General features: G+C 52.6%; 1 protein-coding gene across 1 annotated transcript in view; it reads right to left on the bottom strand.

Moving 5' to 3' along the window:
• Positions 1-1,210: 1,210 nt before the first annotated feature.
• LOC136941954 (voltage-dependent L-type calcium channel subunit alpha-1D-like) overlaps positions 1,211-15,346 on the bottom strand; it is a 76,755-nt gene continuing 62,619 nt past the window's right edge. The window contains 17 exon segments of the mRNA XM_067234686.1: positions 1,211-1,516; positions 1,901-2,215; positions 2,426-2,532; positions 2,801-2,940; positions 3,497-3,625; positions 4,879-4,905; positions 5,940-6,322; positions 7,055-7,171; positions 8,455-8,588; positions 10,739-10,840; positions 11,009-11,111; positions 11,574-11,670; positions 12,670-12,797; positions 12,974-13,133; positions 14,556-14,647; positions 14,817-14,882; positions 14,978-15,106. Coding sequence (XP_067090787.1) covers positions 1,211-1,516; positions 1,901-2,215; positions 2,426-2,532; positions 2,801-2,940; positions 3,497-3,625; positions 4,879-4,905; positions 5,940-6,322; positions 7,055-7,171; positions 8,455-8,588; positions 10,739-10,840; positions 11,009-11,111; positions 11,574-11,670; positions 12,670-12,797; positions 12,974-13,133; positions 14,556-14,647; positions 14,817-14,882; positions 14,978-15,106 — 2,535 coding nt within the window.

Here is a 15,346-nt window from a genome sequence, read left to right as displayed (position 1 = left end):
CATCACCCTTAGAGACCCCGCCCCCAAGTAGCTCACGTAACTGCCGATAGGTCCATGACACGCTGTTGTTCTGATCTGTCATTGGCTGGTGTCAATCTCCGCACTGTGACCATCGACACACGTTATCAAGGGACTAGCCAGGGTTGTGGAGGTGGGGCTGGGGGGGGGAGAGGGTTGTGGAGGTGGGGCTGGGAGGGGGAGGAGAGGGTTGTGGAGGTGGGGCTGGGAGGGGGAGAGGGTTGTGGAGGTGGGGCTGGGAGGGGGAGGAGAGGGTTGTGGAGGTGGGGCTGGGAGGGGGAGAGGGTTGTGGAGGTGGGGCTGGGGGGGGGAGAGGCTTGTGGAGGTGGGGCTGGGAGGGGGAGAGGGTTGTGGAGGTGGGGCTGGGAGGGGGAGAGGGTTGTGGAGGTGGGGCTGGGAGGGGGAGAGGCTTGTGGAGGTGGGGCTGGGAGGGGGAGAGGCTTGTGGAGGTGGGGCTGGGAGGGGGAGGAGAGGGTTGTGGAGGTGGGGCTGGGAGGGGGAGAGGGTTGTGGAGGTGGGGCTGGGAGGGGGAGAGGGTTGTGGAGGTGGGGCTGGGAGGGGGGGGAGAGGCTTGTGGAGGTGGGGCTGGGAGGGGGAGAGGGTTGTGGAGGTGGGGCTGGGAGGGGGAGGAGAGGGTTGTGGAGGTGGGGCTGGGAGGGGGAGAGGGTTGTGGAGGTGGGGCTGGGAGGGGGAGAGGGTTGTGGAGGTGGGGCTGGGAGGGGGGGGGAGAGGCTTGTGGAGGTGGGGCTGGGAGGGGGAGAGGGTTGTGGAGGTGGGGCTGGGAGGGGGAGAGGCTTGTGGAGGTGGGGCTGGGAGGGGGAGAGGCTTGTGGAGGTGGGGCTGGGAGGGGGAGGAGAGGGTTGTGGAGGTGGGGCTGGGAGGGGGGGAGAGTTGTGGAGGTGGGGCTGGGGGGGGAGAGGGTTGGGAGATGGTTTCCCAGCATCAATAGCGGTGCCTGGCTCCGGGATTGACAAACATCACTTTCCATCCTGGCAGTTGGTGTATTCGTGAGTGGGCGGGGCCAATGCGTCTCTATTATGCTAGGTGCCTTTTTTTAATTTCCTCCCAGGTAAAAAAGGCACTTCTTTTGGTTTGTGAGCCAATAGATGCATTTCTCTGTACTATCCATCTACAACAGCGGTCTGCGACGTGCACCATAGTCAGTTAGCTAGCGTCCGTTAGCCAGCTAATGCTATAAAGTCGTGATGCAGATCATCTCGTCTGCCAGGTCCTCCTCGTAGGGGGTGCGAGGCTCCGCCTCCGGCTCTTCGTCGCTGTAGCTGGCCGTGGGGTCCTGGGCGTCGTAGTCTGGCGTCGCCAGCACGGGGAACACGGTGACGCCGTTAAGGGCGGGGGCCACGCCGCCGTTGAGCAGGTGGCTGGCGGCGCTCTCCATCTCGTCGATGGTCATCTCGCAGGCGTCGGCGATCTCATGCTTGGTGGCGGCCACGAACTTGGGGTCCGTGGCGTATCGGCCGAGACCCTCCGATATCAACACCTGCTCCACGGCACGGGATGGGTGGAGGGTGCAGACCACGACTGGTGTTATTGACACAGTTATAGTTACTAGCTCTCTCTCCCCTCTCTTCAACATCTCCCACCCCCTCTCCCTCCCCCCCACTCTCACCAACATTCCCCCCTCCCTCCCCCGACTCAATTCCTTCCCCTGACTTAACTCCTCCTCCCCAACCCCCTAACCCCTTCCTTCCCCCTGACTTACTCCCTCCCCCCCCACTCCCTTCCCCCCTGACTCACCCCTAACCCCTTCCTTCCCCCTGACTTACTTCCTCCCCCACCACTCCCTTCCCCCCTGACTCACCCCTAACCCCCTCCCTCCCCCCTGACTTACTCCCCCCCCCCACTCCCTTCCCCCCTGACTCACCGCCTCCACTAGGCTTGTGGCGCTGCCTCTCTTCTGGAGGTACTGGTTGCGGAACTCGGGCGGCACCTGCAGGTGTAGGGGCGAGTAGGGGCGTCGGGCGTCCGGGTCGTCCGTGTACCACGAGCTCTTCCTCACCGCCACCGGGCCGCTGCCCGCGCTCTCCCGCCGCAAGCGCTCCACGCGGATCAGCGGCGTGTAGAAGGGCGACTGCTCCTTACTGGCCGGCGTGGCCGGGGGCGTGGCCCAGGAGCGGGTGGAGCGGGTGGGGGAGAGGCGGTGGGCTCGGCTGGAGTCCAACCCCGCCACCGCCATCACCTAGGAGACGGGGAGACGTTTGCGTCCTGCTTGTGGTGCTGCATGAGGTGTGTGTGTGTGTTACCTGGTGCTGCATGAGGTGTGTGTGTGTGTTACCTGGTGCTGCATGAGGTGTGTGTGTGTGTGTGTTACCTGGTGCTGCATGAGGTGTGTGTTACCTGGTGCTGCATGAGGTGTGTGTTACCTGGTGCTGCATGAGGTGTGTGTTACCTGGTGCTGCATGAGGTGCAGGGGGAGAGCAGTGCGTTGGTGAGGCAGCTCATCCTGGCTGCCCTGTCTTCGCAGACACTCAAAGTTGAAGGAGGGCCTCCTGTGATCTGAGGGGGGAGAGGAGGGATGTAGGAGGATGGGGGACAGCAGTGAGTGTGACTATCCATGCAGGAAAGCACTGAATAGTCTCCCCACTAGAGGGAGCAAACACACGCATCTCAGATACTGTTTGAGAAATGAGGTGCTTGAAAGTGTGTCCAGATCACTTAGGACCATGACTGGGGTAACTTCAATCTCCAGGACTACAGTCGACCTACATGGGCCGCTGTACCCCCCAGCCCCTGGCTAAGGTGCATTCTGGGAGATGGAGTTCACCTTGAGGAGTGGCAGGCAGTCGTCTTCTCTTGGGCGACCTCCGGGGGTCGTGGTAGAGGGGCTGCTCGTCGTCGTCGTAGTAACTGTCGGGGTGGTGGTATCCCCGGGGCGTCTCGTACTCTGTGTCGCTGGTCTGGTACCTGTCGAGACATTCCTTGTAGGACCTCCTGGACACAGGGTGACATGCTGTTGTCACGGAAATGCGAGCTACGTCGTCGTCACGGAGACGCGAGCTACGTCGTCGTCACGGAGACGCGAGCTACGTCGTCGTCACGGAGACGCGAGCTACATCGTCAGCACACACACGTCCTACCGCCCAGATGGGTTCCACCTCAGCACCACCGACTGCGCAAGAGCGACCGCTACTAGCTACGCCAACGAAAAGCTAGCTTCTCACCGGCACAGGTGGTCTGTACTTAAACCGAGGAGTGAGCTTAGCCAATCCACTGGCTACACTACCCTACTCCATATTACACACTACAAGCTGCCATAATACATACTAACATACTACCCTACCATCACACATTATACATACAACAATCCTACACGCTAACATATTACACATGACATTCTACCATACTACACACTACTGCATCACTGGCCCAGGATGAGATGAGGTTACGGTGTCGGATAAACCTCACAAACACGTCTAGCGTTTCTAAGGAGAAGCCAGGGGCCTGGTCCAGAAGGAGGTACCTGTCTCCTGACAGCATGCTGTCGTCCTCGTAGAGCTCCTCCCCGCTGTAGTACTCGCCAGAGCAGCGGTCCTCGTCAAACTCCTCCTCGCGCCGGATGGTGGGGTGGTGTCCATCCCCCCCGTGGCCCCTGGGAGGGGTCAGGGGTCAGAGGTTAGAGGGGGAAGGTCGGCAGTACTGGTTGAGGGGGTTCAGGGCTGGGGATAAGGCCATGCACTGCCATGCAGATGCAAGCCTCCAGGGGGCAGCGTTGCAACACAATGCCCTCGTCTACCAGGTCTCTCTGGAGAAGACATGTTGTAATCTCAGTGAGACTTTACCTGGTTAAATAAAGATTCTAATTGAAAAAAAAACACAAACAAGCCTGTTTACAAAATAAATGAATACCACCACAGCCTTCTCAAGACAACAGGTGGGACGGAAGCAGTCAGCCAGGTATAACAAAGAGCCTTGCTCCACAACAAATGCTCTCAAGACAAAATAACAGACGCCAGTCATTCAGTCTCATATCAGATATACACCCTTTTTATCAACATAGCAGAGGGTGACCAAATTGCTTTTATGGATTACTGGTCAGGGTAGATAGGGGTAGACAGGGGTAGATAGGGGTAGACAGGGGTAGATAGGGGTAGACAGGGGTAGATAGGGGTGATGGGTAACGTCCCAAGACATTTCCAAGGATTAAAGAGTCCTTCAAGGCAAGGCAAGGGCATCAGCTCTCAGAGTCATTGCTGCTCTAACTTCCAAGCTGACACATGCACATAGCAAGGCTGGTCTGTGAGTCTGGTCAGTCAGGCCTCCCTCTCCCTCCCTCCCTCCCTCCCTCCCTCCCTCCCTCCCTCCCTCCCTCCCTCCCTCCCTCCCTCCCTCCCTCCCTCCCTCCCTCCCTCCCTCCCTCCCTCCCTCCCTCCCTCCCTCCCTCCCTCCCTCCCTCCCTCCCTCCCTCTCCTTCCTTCCCTCCTTCTCTCTCTTTATCTCCATCTCCAACTATTTCTCTCCCCCTCTCTTTATCTCTCTCCCTCCATCCCTCTTTCTCTCTCCCCCTCCCTCTTTCTCTCTCACCCTCCCTCCCTCTCTCTCCATCTCTCCCCCTCTCTCAGTTTCTCTCTCTCTCTCACCCTCCCTCCCTCTCTCTCCCACTCTCTCCCAGTTCCTCTCCAACCGTCCAGGTTGTGAGAGAGTGGGCCGCGAGAGGGGGAGGGATGGGGGGGAGGGGTGTGTAGCCAGCTCTGACACGGACCAACAGCACAGCAGGGATGCAGGTCAAGACAAAGGTAAAAAAGAACCAGCCAACAGAGCTGTGTTCCCTCCACGTCGGGGAAACACGCGTCCAAGACGGGGACACACCCGGGCGCAGCTGTACCCTGGGGAGGTGGGACGTACCTAACATACGTTTCATAGTAGCGCCTTCTGTCCGAGAGAGCAGAGGGGATGGGTTGAGAGAAAGCATTTTGGTTAGGCAGGAGAAAGGGAGGAGGAGAACAGAGAGAAAAAGTGGGGAGGGGGAGGAGGGTGACATATATATATACACACCTCATACAGTATATGAAGGATATACAGTATTGTTATATATGTATCGCTGAAGAAAGAGGATAAAGCTGGTAGGATGTGTGTATTATAGCTGTGGGTCGATTGCAGTTCAAATGCAGTTTGAAACATACTTACATAAAATCTCAGCTGAGCTCAAACATACTGTACATAAAAAAACCTCAATGTATATTAAATGTAAATCGTACATCTACATAATGTAAAGTCTTTCCTGATTGGACAGAAAGGAAAAAGCAGTTAACCCCACAACTACAGTACATCAAAATAAGGGATGAATCCGTCACATCAAATGAAGGCATTTGACCACTTGTGAAATGGAAGTCCAAAGACAGTCAGATATGAGAACGAACTGTCGGTGGTTAAAAGAAAAAAAGAGCGCTTTCGGTCAGGTGTAAGAATGGACCATGTGATTGGTCGGTTGTAAAAATGGAGCTTGTGATTGGTCAGTTGAAGGCACGGGAGCTATGAGCCAGCGACGAGGGAGGTTTGAAGAGGGAAGCTGATTCCTGTGTTTAAGGTGGGATATCTATTATGGAACACACTATGGCGTTTATGGTGCCGTAACATGGTAGCGTGGCATGCTAAAGAGGCCCAGGCGTTCTAATGTGTCGAAGCCTCATGTGGTGACACCATACAGGACAGGAGACCGCTGTATGGGGGACGGGGACTTGGACGAGGGTCCCCTGGGTGGACAAGGGGACGGAGGAGTTTCATTTGGACACATTTGTTATCATGCGAAGCTTCAAAACACACCCCACAACCCTCCCCCCTGCACACACACACACACACACGCACACACACACACACACACACCTGCCTCCTACCACCCATCACACACGACACACCCATTTCCACGAAAGCGACCAAGAGATGGCTGAGGGTCAGCGTGAGGTCACCTTTGTCCCTGTGGCGTCCGGGGCGGCTTGTCGTAGTCGTAGTAACCGCCGCGGTGTCCCGGGTAACCGTTGGCGGGCGGCGCGTGCTCGTAGTAGCGACGGTGCCCGCCGTTGGACAGGCTGGACTTGTTGGCGTTGTTGAGGTTGATGTTGGTAGACTTGGGAGACTTGCCGTAGGAGGAGTTGTGGTGATGGTGGTGGTGGTGGTTGGGATGGGACATGGCACTGGCCCGGCACAGCCGTCCCACGGGCTGCTCCATGTGGGCATAGTGGGGCGGGGGCTGTACCTGGAGGGGGCGCTGGGTGGCGTTGGTCTGGTGCGACGAGCGCCGGTGGTCACCGTTCATGTGGTTGACGTGGTTACCGAACAGGCCGCCGTTACGCTGCGGGGAGGGAACGTTCGGGGTCAAAAGTTCACGGGGTTTCGAATCGGAGAGCTGATTGGCTGATGTGAGATGAGGGCTGGTCAGCTGACATGCTCAGGGGGTGATGTGAGTATTCGCTGCTGTATTTCTCTCTTTTCAGAAATCGTATGGGCGGGAAAATAATTTGACAAGCTGGTTCATGGCTTGTGATGTTATGTGAGTGGAATGGCAGCACTTTACTCTAGCTCGTAGGTCTCAACTGAAATGTGGGGTCAAAATTAAAACTGCAAAGGAAAGATTGTTTTAACTGCCTATTATTACAAGGCTGAGTACATCCACTCTCCACTGTAAACCCTGATATTAGGTTTACAAAAATAAATATTAATGGAAACTGATTACATAAAGCTAATTAATCTGTTAAAAATAAATAATGAAGAAAAAAAATATATAAATTGAATCAATTAATAGATATTATAATTGACTATTTCATAAAAGAAATAGCATCGATTACTTAAATAGTTTGATGTCATCAGTTTCCACAAAAGTTAACACAATACCATTTTGAACATATGGGGTTTACTGTATAGTGAAGAGCAGTTCCCTGTTTACCTGCAGTATGTGTTTGTTGCCATTAGCGATTACTCTTTATATAATATGTGATGAACCGTGGTTATTATTATTATTACTAATTCATGTGAAGGACAACACAGGAGATTTACCCTCTCAGACATGTAATATAGAATCAGTTACCCTATAAATTTCCTCGTCTTCAACTGGGATAAAGTCTACTAGCTCGTCATCTTGCAGGTCACATGATATCGCTCGGCGAATTTCCGGCCCAATATCATGAAGTGTGCGAAGGCCAGCCTGTAACCATGACAATAGAAAGGCTAAGGGCTGGTGGGAGAGTCAGCCTGTAACCATGACAATAGAAAGGCTAAGGGCTGGTTGGAGAGTCTCCTTCAAGTCAAGAAGTCTCTCGCAATCACACACCTGTCTTCATACACACACACACACACACAAGCAGATTAACACACATACACAGATACACACACACACAATCAGAGCACACGTCCTCTGCTGTTTGACGTAAAAACCTGACGTTAACAATACTAGACAGACTATGAGAGATGAGAACATTCATAAGAGACAGACAAATGTGCCCTTTTCAATTGGTATTATCTGTGTGTGGCATCTTTAGATCTGCTTTATAAAACCGTTTAAAAGAAAACCTTGTCTATGCGTACTGAATGGTTAGATTACGCTCATAGTCCACACACTATGAGCGCGTGTCCAAATGGCAAAAGGGTACAGACAGATAGAGGACTATTACTGTCAACAAGAACAGTTTAAAGGTGCAGAGTGTAACATTGTGGGCTGCCAATAAAATCAATGTTAGCTTACGGCTATATTCAAAAGCATGCGTTTAAATAGAATGTACCAATCAAAAAAAGGTTTTACTAATATAAAAAAAAAATCTGGTGCTACATCAATAACCTAGAACTTTGTGAAGCACCAAATGAGAGTCACGATTTCAACGTGAACTCCAAAAATACGAAGAATAAAAAAATAAAAAAATGTAATTCTGGATTCACAAATGTTACAGGCAGCACCTTGAAGCTCAGTCACATGGAAACAGAAACAAGCTGTTTGACCTGATCGATGGAGGGATGGGTGGAACATGGGGACACCTAATGACAGTGATGGGTGGAGAGAGAGAAACAGACCCTCTACATAATTACTGTAGACACACAGTGAGGCACGCACACACACACTACACAAGTTCCACATGCACTAGATATTACATAGACCCTCTAGATATAGGAATAACATGTACTGGATGTACAGGGTTCCCAAACAACAGCATACTGTACACCACTATTACAACTGAGTCCTGTCTGAGGGGGTTTGATCATGATCTGACCTGCTGAATCATAAACCACAACATTAGCAGAGGAAGTGACATCTCCACAGGAAGACACATGACAGAAATGAATTATATTGACTACAGTTATTTAAGATATTTCAGACCCCCATTTTATCCACACTTTTTCTCTAACACGCACACCCAGGTACACACACACACCCAGGTACACACACACACACACAGGCACACAGACACACACACACACACACACAGGTACACTCACCTGCAGGGCGATGGCCGTGTTGTTCTCCGAGGCGTGCACGCCCACCAGCCCCTCCTCTTTACGTTTCTTGAATTTCCTAAAGTAGTCCTGTATCAGGAAGGTGGCATAGAACTTCCCCACGGTTACCTCATCATCTGAGTGAACAGACCACACAAACGCTTCCTGTGTCAGCACGCCACCGCACAGCACCCTGGGAAATAGAGTCTTCCCGAGTTCTACTCCCTCAAATACTGCCAGAACACTACTGAAATAATACTGGGTTGTTACTGAAATACTAAAGAATTAGTACTGTATTACTACTGAAAATTACCTCCTCCAAGATGTAATATTAAAATTAAATTGGAATATTTTGAAAATACAACTAGGATTAATGAAACGCTACAAAAACACTACTTGAGTATTACTGAAGTACTGATGAGGTTTTACTGAAGTATTCAAACTTCAACCTAATTACAGTTTTAACAATAACATGGTTATTCTGGACCAACGCTACTACTACAGTAACAGTCAGGCCAACGGATAAGCATTATTTGAAAAAAGTGGAATAGTTAGAATATACATCCATCTTGATGGTGTATATACTGTACCTCAATCCTCACACGTCACACGACATGTCTGTGGCTCTGAGAGAGCTGATATTCCAGAACATTCTAGGGAGGTAGATCTATCTACCAGTGCCTCTGAATGACACACCTCAGACAGAAAGGTCTAGACCTGACCTCTGCTGAAGGTTAGATACGTCCTCTGAGCTGTCCCTAAAATAATCCAACCTCCATTACAGAGAGAGAGAGAGAGAGAGAGAGAGAGTGAGAGAAAGAGAGATAAACAGAGAGAGAGAGAGATAAACAGAGAGAGTGAGAGAAAGAGAGATAAACAGAGAGAGAGAGAGAGAGAGAGAGAGAGAGAGAGAGAGAGAGAGAGAGAGAGAGAGAGAGAGAGAGAGAGAGAAAGCACACCAGCAGAGCTGAAGGAGACCACAAGGTCTGCTTCCTGGATATAGTGGAAAGGTTGGATGTCGGACAATCTGACTCACACTATTTTACCGCATATCTGAAACTGTAATTATGTTACGACTGTAGGAACTGCTGTTGCTAAAGTCTAAGCTGTTGCTAAGGTGATTTGTTAGGACCGTCGCCAGGTTGTCGGCAGAACGTCGTCTTTCATGCTGATGTGATGAACACCAGAGGCGCTGATCGATTGGTTAGGCCTCGAGAACAACGGAGGAACTTTCAGGTTTAGTTTGGACTAGTCAGCACATGCAAGCAAGCAGAACTCCAGTTTGCATACAGGTGGGTACATTAGTGTTGGCGTTGCTTCTGGCTGCTTGGAGGGGGGTGAGTGTGTTAGAGAGAGCAGAGTCATCCCTTTTAGAGGGAGGAGGAAATATGTGGGAGCTGATGATCTGTGAGTAAGCGAGTGTGCGTGTGCGTGTCAGAGTGTGCGTGTGTGTGTGCATGTCAGAGTGTGCGTGTGTGTGTGTGCATGTCAGAGTGTGCGTGTCAGAGTGTGCGTGTCAGAGTGTGCGTGTGTTTCAAAGTGTGTGTGTCAGAGTGTGCGTGTGTGTCAGAGTGTGTGTGTCAGAGTGTGTGTGTCAGAGTGTGTGTGTCAGAGTGTGCGTGTCAGTGTGTGTGTGCATGTCAGAGTGTGTGTGTCAGAGTGTGCGTGTGTGTGTGTGTCAGTATGTGTGTGTCAGAGTGTGCGTGTGTGTGTGTCAGAGTGTGTGTGCGTGTGTGTGTGTCAGTATACGTGTGTCAGAGTGTGTGTGCGTGTGAGAATGATTCTGAAGCAGGGGTCTGGGTCACTTTAAACAAGCTCAACGGGGACAGAGATCGGAGAGAAGAGGGCAACACTAGTTCCATGCCACCAGCCTAAAACAGAACTGCTTCAGAATATTCTGAAGTACTTGAGAGTATTTTTTTGTTGTTGATTAACACAGATATACATTAATAGGAACAGAAGCTGTGAAAAAGCTCAAGCGGAGAAAGTGTGTGAGAGAGAGAAACAGAGCGAGAGGGTGAGGGAGGGCGAGATAGAGATAGATAGGAGGAAGAGAGAGATTGTTTAGTAAGAGAGACATACAGTAGCATGCTATGGCACAGTGGTCTACGAGGCCATGCAAGCCTAACACACAGTCAGGTCAGCACTTACACACCTCACACACACACACAGACAAGCGCACACACACACACACACACAGCACGTCGCTAAGGAAAGCCTCAGGGAGTGAGAGAGAATGGAGGCAGAAAGAGGGATGTGTGTGGATGACAGCAGCAGTTCCACTGACCACCAGCAGGGGGCACCACTTGATCCAGCAGCTTCATGCTCGTTCGCTTCCAGATCTTCTTGATGACGGCTCTCAGCTCCTCATTGGCCTGCTCCAGGTTCCCTGCAGCACACACACACACGTCATACTTGCCACTTTGGTCTGTTTTTTTTAAATATATTTATATACATATGTCTGCTTTGTTAATGAAATGTGATATTATGAGAGAGACAGGAAAGGGGGGAGAAGTAGATGTGTGTGTGGTTTTGTGTGTGTGTGTGTGTCCCATACCATCAGTTTTGATCTTCAGAGCCGTGCGCACCAGGGCAAACAGGGTGGCATTAAACATGACGGTGCCGTCACTGTTCAGGGGCATGTTCATGGCCACCAGCCTCTGAAGCACAGGGAGGGAGGGAGGGAGGGAGGGAGGGAGGGAGGGAGGGAGGGAGGGAGGGAGGGAGGGAGGGAGGGAGGGAGGGAGGGAGGGAGGGAGGGAGGGAGAGCACGTAAACACACTGGGCTCTCAGAGAGACAGAGGTGAAGAGATAGAAGGAGGACAATTACATAGTGATGATGAGCAGAGAGAGAGAGAGAGACAGAGAGACAGAGAGAGAAAAGAAAGAAGAAAAAAAGATATATATGTTTAGAGAGAGAGAGAGAGAGAGAGCCAGGGAGATAGATATAGAGATAGGGAGAGAGACAGAGATAGAATAGAAAAAAAAGAGAGAGAGCCAGGGAGAGAGAGAGAGACAGAGAGAGAGACAGGGAGAGAGACAGAGAGAGAGACAGGGAGAGAGACAGAGAGAGACAGAGAGATAGACAGGGAGAGAGAGATATATAGGGCTAAAGAGACTACCTTGCAGGCCACTCTATGAGGACACAGTTTGCCAAATCCCAGAGGAGGCTGAATACGACGGAGCAGAGTGACAACATCCAGATGTTTAATCCTGCCCCTGTGAGGGAGGAAGGGAGGGAGGGAGGGGATGATGGGGGGAGGAGGAAGGACGAGAGGGAGGGTGAGATGTAGAGGGGGAGAGGGAGGGAGGGAGGGAGGGAGGGGGAGGGAGAGAGAGAGGGAGGGAGAGAGGGAGGGGGAGGGGGAGGGGGAGGGGGAGGGGGAGGGGGGGGGTGAGAGGGGGGTAGTCAGGGGGAGGGAAGGGGTGGGTAGAGAGAGAGAGAGAGAGAGAGAGAGAGAGAGAGAGAGAGAGAGAGGGGTAGCCAGCAGGGCCACAGGAAGAGCTTTTAGTTTAATCAACAAACACTTGCTAACAGGAGGAGAGTCTCGCCTCACACAGTACTGACATGGAGACAAACACAGGACTGCATGGAGACAAACACAGGACTGACATGGAGACAAACACAGGACTGACATGGAGACAAACACAGGACTGACATGGAGACAAACACAGGACTGACATGGAGACAAACACAGGACTGACATGGAGACAAACACAGGACTGACATGGAGACAAACACAGGACTGACATGGAGACAAACACAGGACTGACATGTAGACAAACACAGGACTGACATGGAGACAAACACAGGACTGACATGGAGACAAACACAGAGGCTGACATGGAGACAAACACAGGACTGACATGGAGACAAACACAGGACTGACATGGAGACAAACACAGGACTGACATGGAGACAAACACAGGACTGACATGGAGACAAACACAGGACTGACATGGAGACAAACACAGGACTGACATGGAGACAAACACAGGACTGACATGTAGACAAACACAGGACTGACATGGAGACAAACACAGGACTGACATGGAGACAAACACAGGACTGACATGGAGACAAACACAGGACTGACATGGAGACAAACACAGGACTGACATGGAGACAAACACAGGACTGGACATGGAGACAAACACAGAGGCTGACACACTGGGTTGTGTTGTCTGAACCCCAGCTCTTCAGACAGGCACACTTACTTAGCCTCCGGGTCATACTCTGACCAGATCCTCTTAAACTCATCCAAATGATGTGGGCCAAGGATGGACCAATCACGAGTCAGATAGTCAAAGTTGTCCATGATGACAGCCACAAACAAGTTGATAATCTACAAGTGGCAAAACAAAAGCTTTAGAGACAGCATGTGTGTGTGTGTGTATGCATGTGTGTGTGTGTGTGCGTGTGTGTGTGTGTGTGTGGGTACCAGGAAGGCGCAGAGCATGTAGAAGCTGATGAAGTAGATGATGTATGCATGTGTGCGTGCGTGTGTGTGTGTGTGGGTACCAGGAAGGCGCAGAGCATGTAGAAGCTGATGAAGTAGATGATGGCGAAGCCGCTCCCGCAGGTCATCTCCTCTCCTGGGTGGTAGTCTGACTCGGGGTCGCACAGCTTCCCCCCCACGCACGCCAGCATGATGTCCTGCCACGCCTCGCCCGTCGCACACCTGTCACCACGGAGACACGCAACGCAGCCCGCCGCCCGTGTTACCAGCCAACAGGGTAGGTTGGTTTACAAATGAGGGTGGAACTGTTTTCAACATCACCCTCCAACCATCACCCTCCACTCTCCACCCATCACCCTCCACCCATCACCCTCCACCAATCACCCTCCACCCATCATCACCCTCCACTCTCCACCCATCACCCTCCACTCTCCACCCATCACCCTCCACCCATCACCCTCCACCCATCATCACCCTCCACTCTCCACCCATCACCCTCCACCCATCACCCTCCACCCACATCACCCTCCACTCTCCACCCATCACCCTTCACCCATCACCCTCCACCCATCACCCTCCACCCATCACCCTCCACCCATCATCACCCTCCACCCATCATCACCCTCCACTCTCCACCCATCACCCTCCACCCATCATCACCCTCCACTCTCCACCCATCACCCTCCACTCTCCACCCATCACCCTCCACCCATCACCCTCCAACCATCATCACCCTCCACTCTCCACCCATCACCCTCCACCCATCACCCTTCACCCATCACCCTCCACCCATCACCCTCCACTCTCCACCCATCACCCTCCACCCATCACCCATCACCCTCCACCCATCACCCTCCACCCATCACCCTTCACCCATCACCCTCCACCCATCACCCTCCACCCATCACCCTCCACCCATCATCACCCTCCACTCTCCACCCATCACCCTCCACTCTCCACCCATCACCCTCCACCCATCACCCTCCACCCATCATCACCCTCCACTCTCCACCCATCACCCTCCACCCATCACCCTCCAACCATCACCCTCCACCCATCATCACCCTCCACTCTCCCCCTCCACCCATCACCCTCACCCATCACCCCTCCACCCATCACCCTCCACCATCACCCTCCACCCATCATCACCCTCCACCCATCATCACCCTCCACTCTCCACCCATCACCCTCCACCCATCATCACCCTCCACTCTCCACCCATCACCCTCCACCCATCATCACCCTCCACTCTCCACCCATCACCCTCCACTCTCCACCCATCACCCTCCACCCATCACCCTCCACCCATCATCACCCTCCACTCTCCACCCATCACCCTCCACCCATCACCCTCCAACCATCACCCTCCACCCATCATCACCCTCCACTCTCCACCCATCACCCTCCACCCATCACCCTCCACCCATCACCCTCCACCCATCACTCTCCACCCATCACCCTCACCCATCACCCTCCACCCATCACCCTCCACCCATCATCACCCTCCACTCTCCACCCATCACCCTCCACCCATCATCACCCATCACCCTCCACCCATCATCACCCTCCACTCTCCACCCATCACCCTCCACCCATCACCCTCCACCCATCATCACCCTCCACCCATCATCACCCTCCACCCACCTGAATAGCAGCAGCACAGCCTGAGGAAAGGTCTGGAAGTTGTTGTTCCTGTTGATTTGGCTGCCGTCCACCATGGCAACCTTCCCAAACACCTGAAACAGGAAACGACTCAAAACTTTGCCGATACATGGTCGACAACGACCAGGCAACTGACGAGTATTGAGAAGGATACGTAGATGTTTGATTAAACCAGAAGTGGTGATGATTTGTAACTGTGCTGCTGCTGGTGATACATCACTTCCTGTTGTTGGGCAGACTCACCTGCATGCCGATCACAGCGTAGATGAAGAACAGCATGGCTATTAACAAGGCTACGTATGGCAGAGCCTGGGTGAGGAGAGAGACAGACAGGTACGAAGACCAATAAGAATCCTGCACTTGTCCTGAGAAGAGGCGACTATCCAATGAGGGGCGGAGCTCACCTGGAAGGACTTGATGAAGGTCCACAGGAGGGTGCGGATACCCTCCCCTCTGCTCAGCAGCTTGACCAATCGCATGACTCGGAAGAGACGGAAGAAGGTGATGGAGATGCGAGCGCTGTCCTCTGTGTTCTGTCGTGGGGGGGGAGATGGCGTCAGGGGACTGGATGTGAGTGTGTGAGAGTGTGTGTACTGACGGTTTAACAGGACGCCTGGCTGTGCTTTCGGCTGGCTCAGGTTAGTCTGAGGCAGACAGACCAACTGTAAGATACATATCGCCTCAGTTTCTGCATCCCGGCGTCACCTAAAACCTCTCTTTGCTGGACCGTTGACACGGTAACAGAAGACGGGTCAGAGTATTGCCAGATTGGG

Source organism: Osmerus mordax, chromosome 1 (assembly GCF_038355195.1).
Source record: "Osmerus mordax isolate fOsmMor3 chromosome 1, fOsmMor3.pri, whole genome shotgun sequence".
NCBI classification, from domain to species: Eukaryota; Metazoa; Chordata; class Actinopteri; order Osmeriformes; family Osmeridae; genus Osmerus; species Osmerus mordax.
Note: the sequence above shows the minus strand (reverse complement) of the source record. Positions and strands in the feature narration are given on the sequence as shown.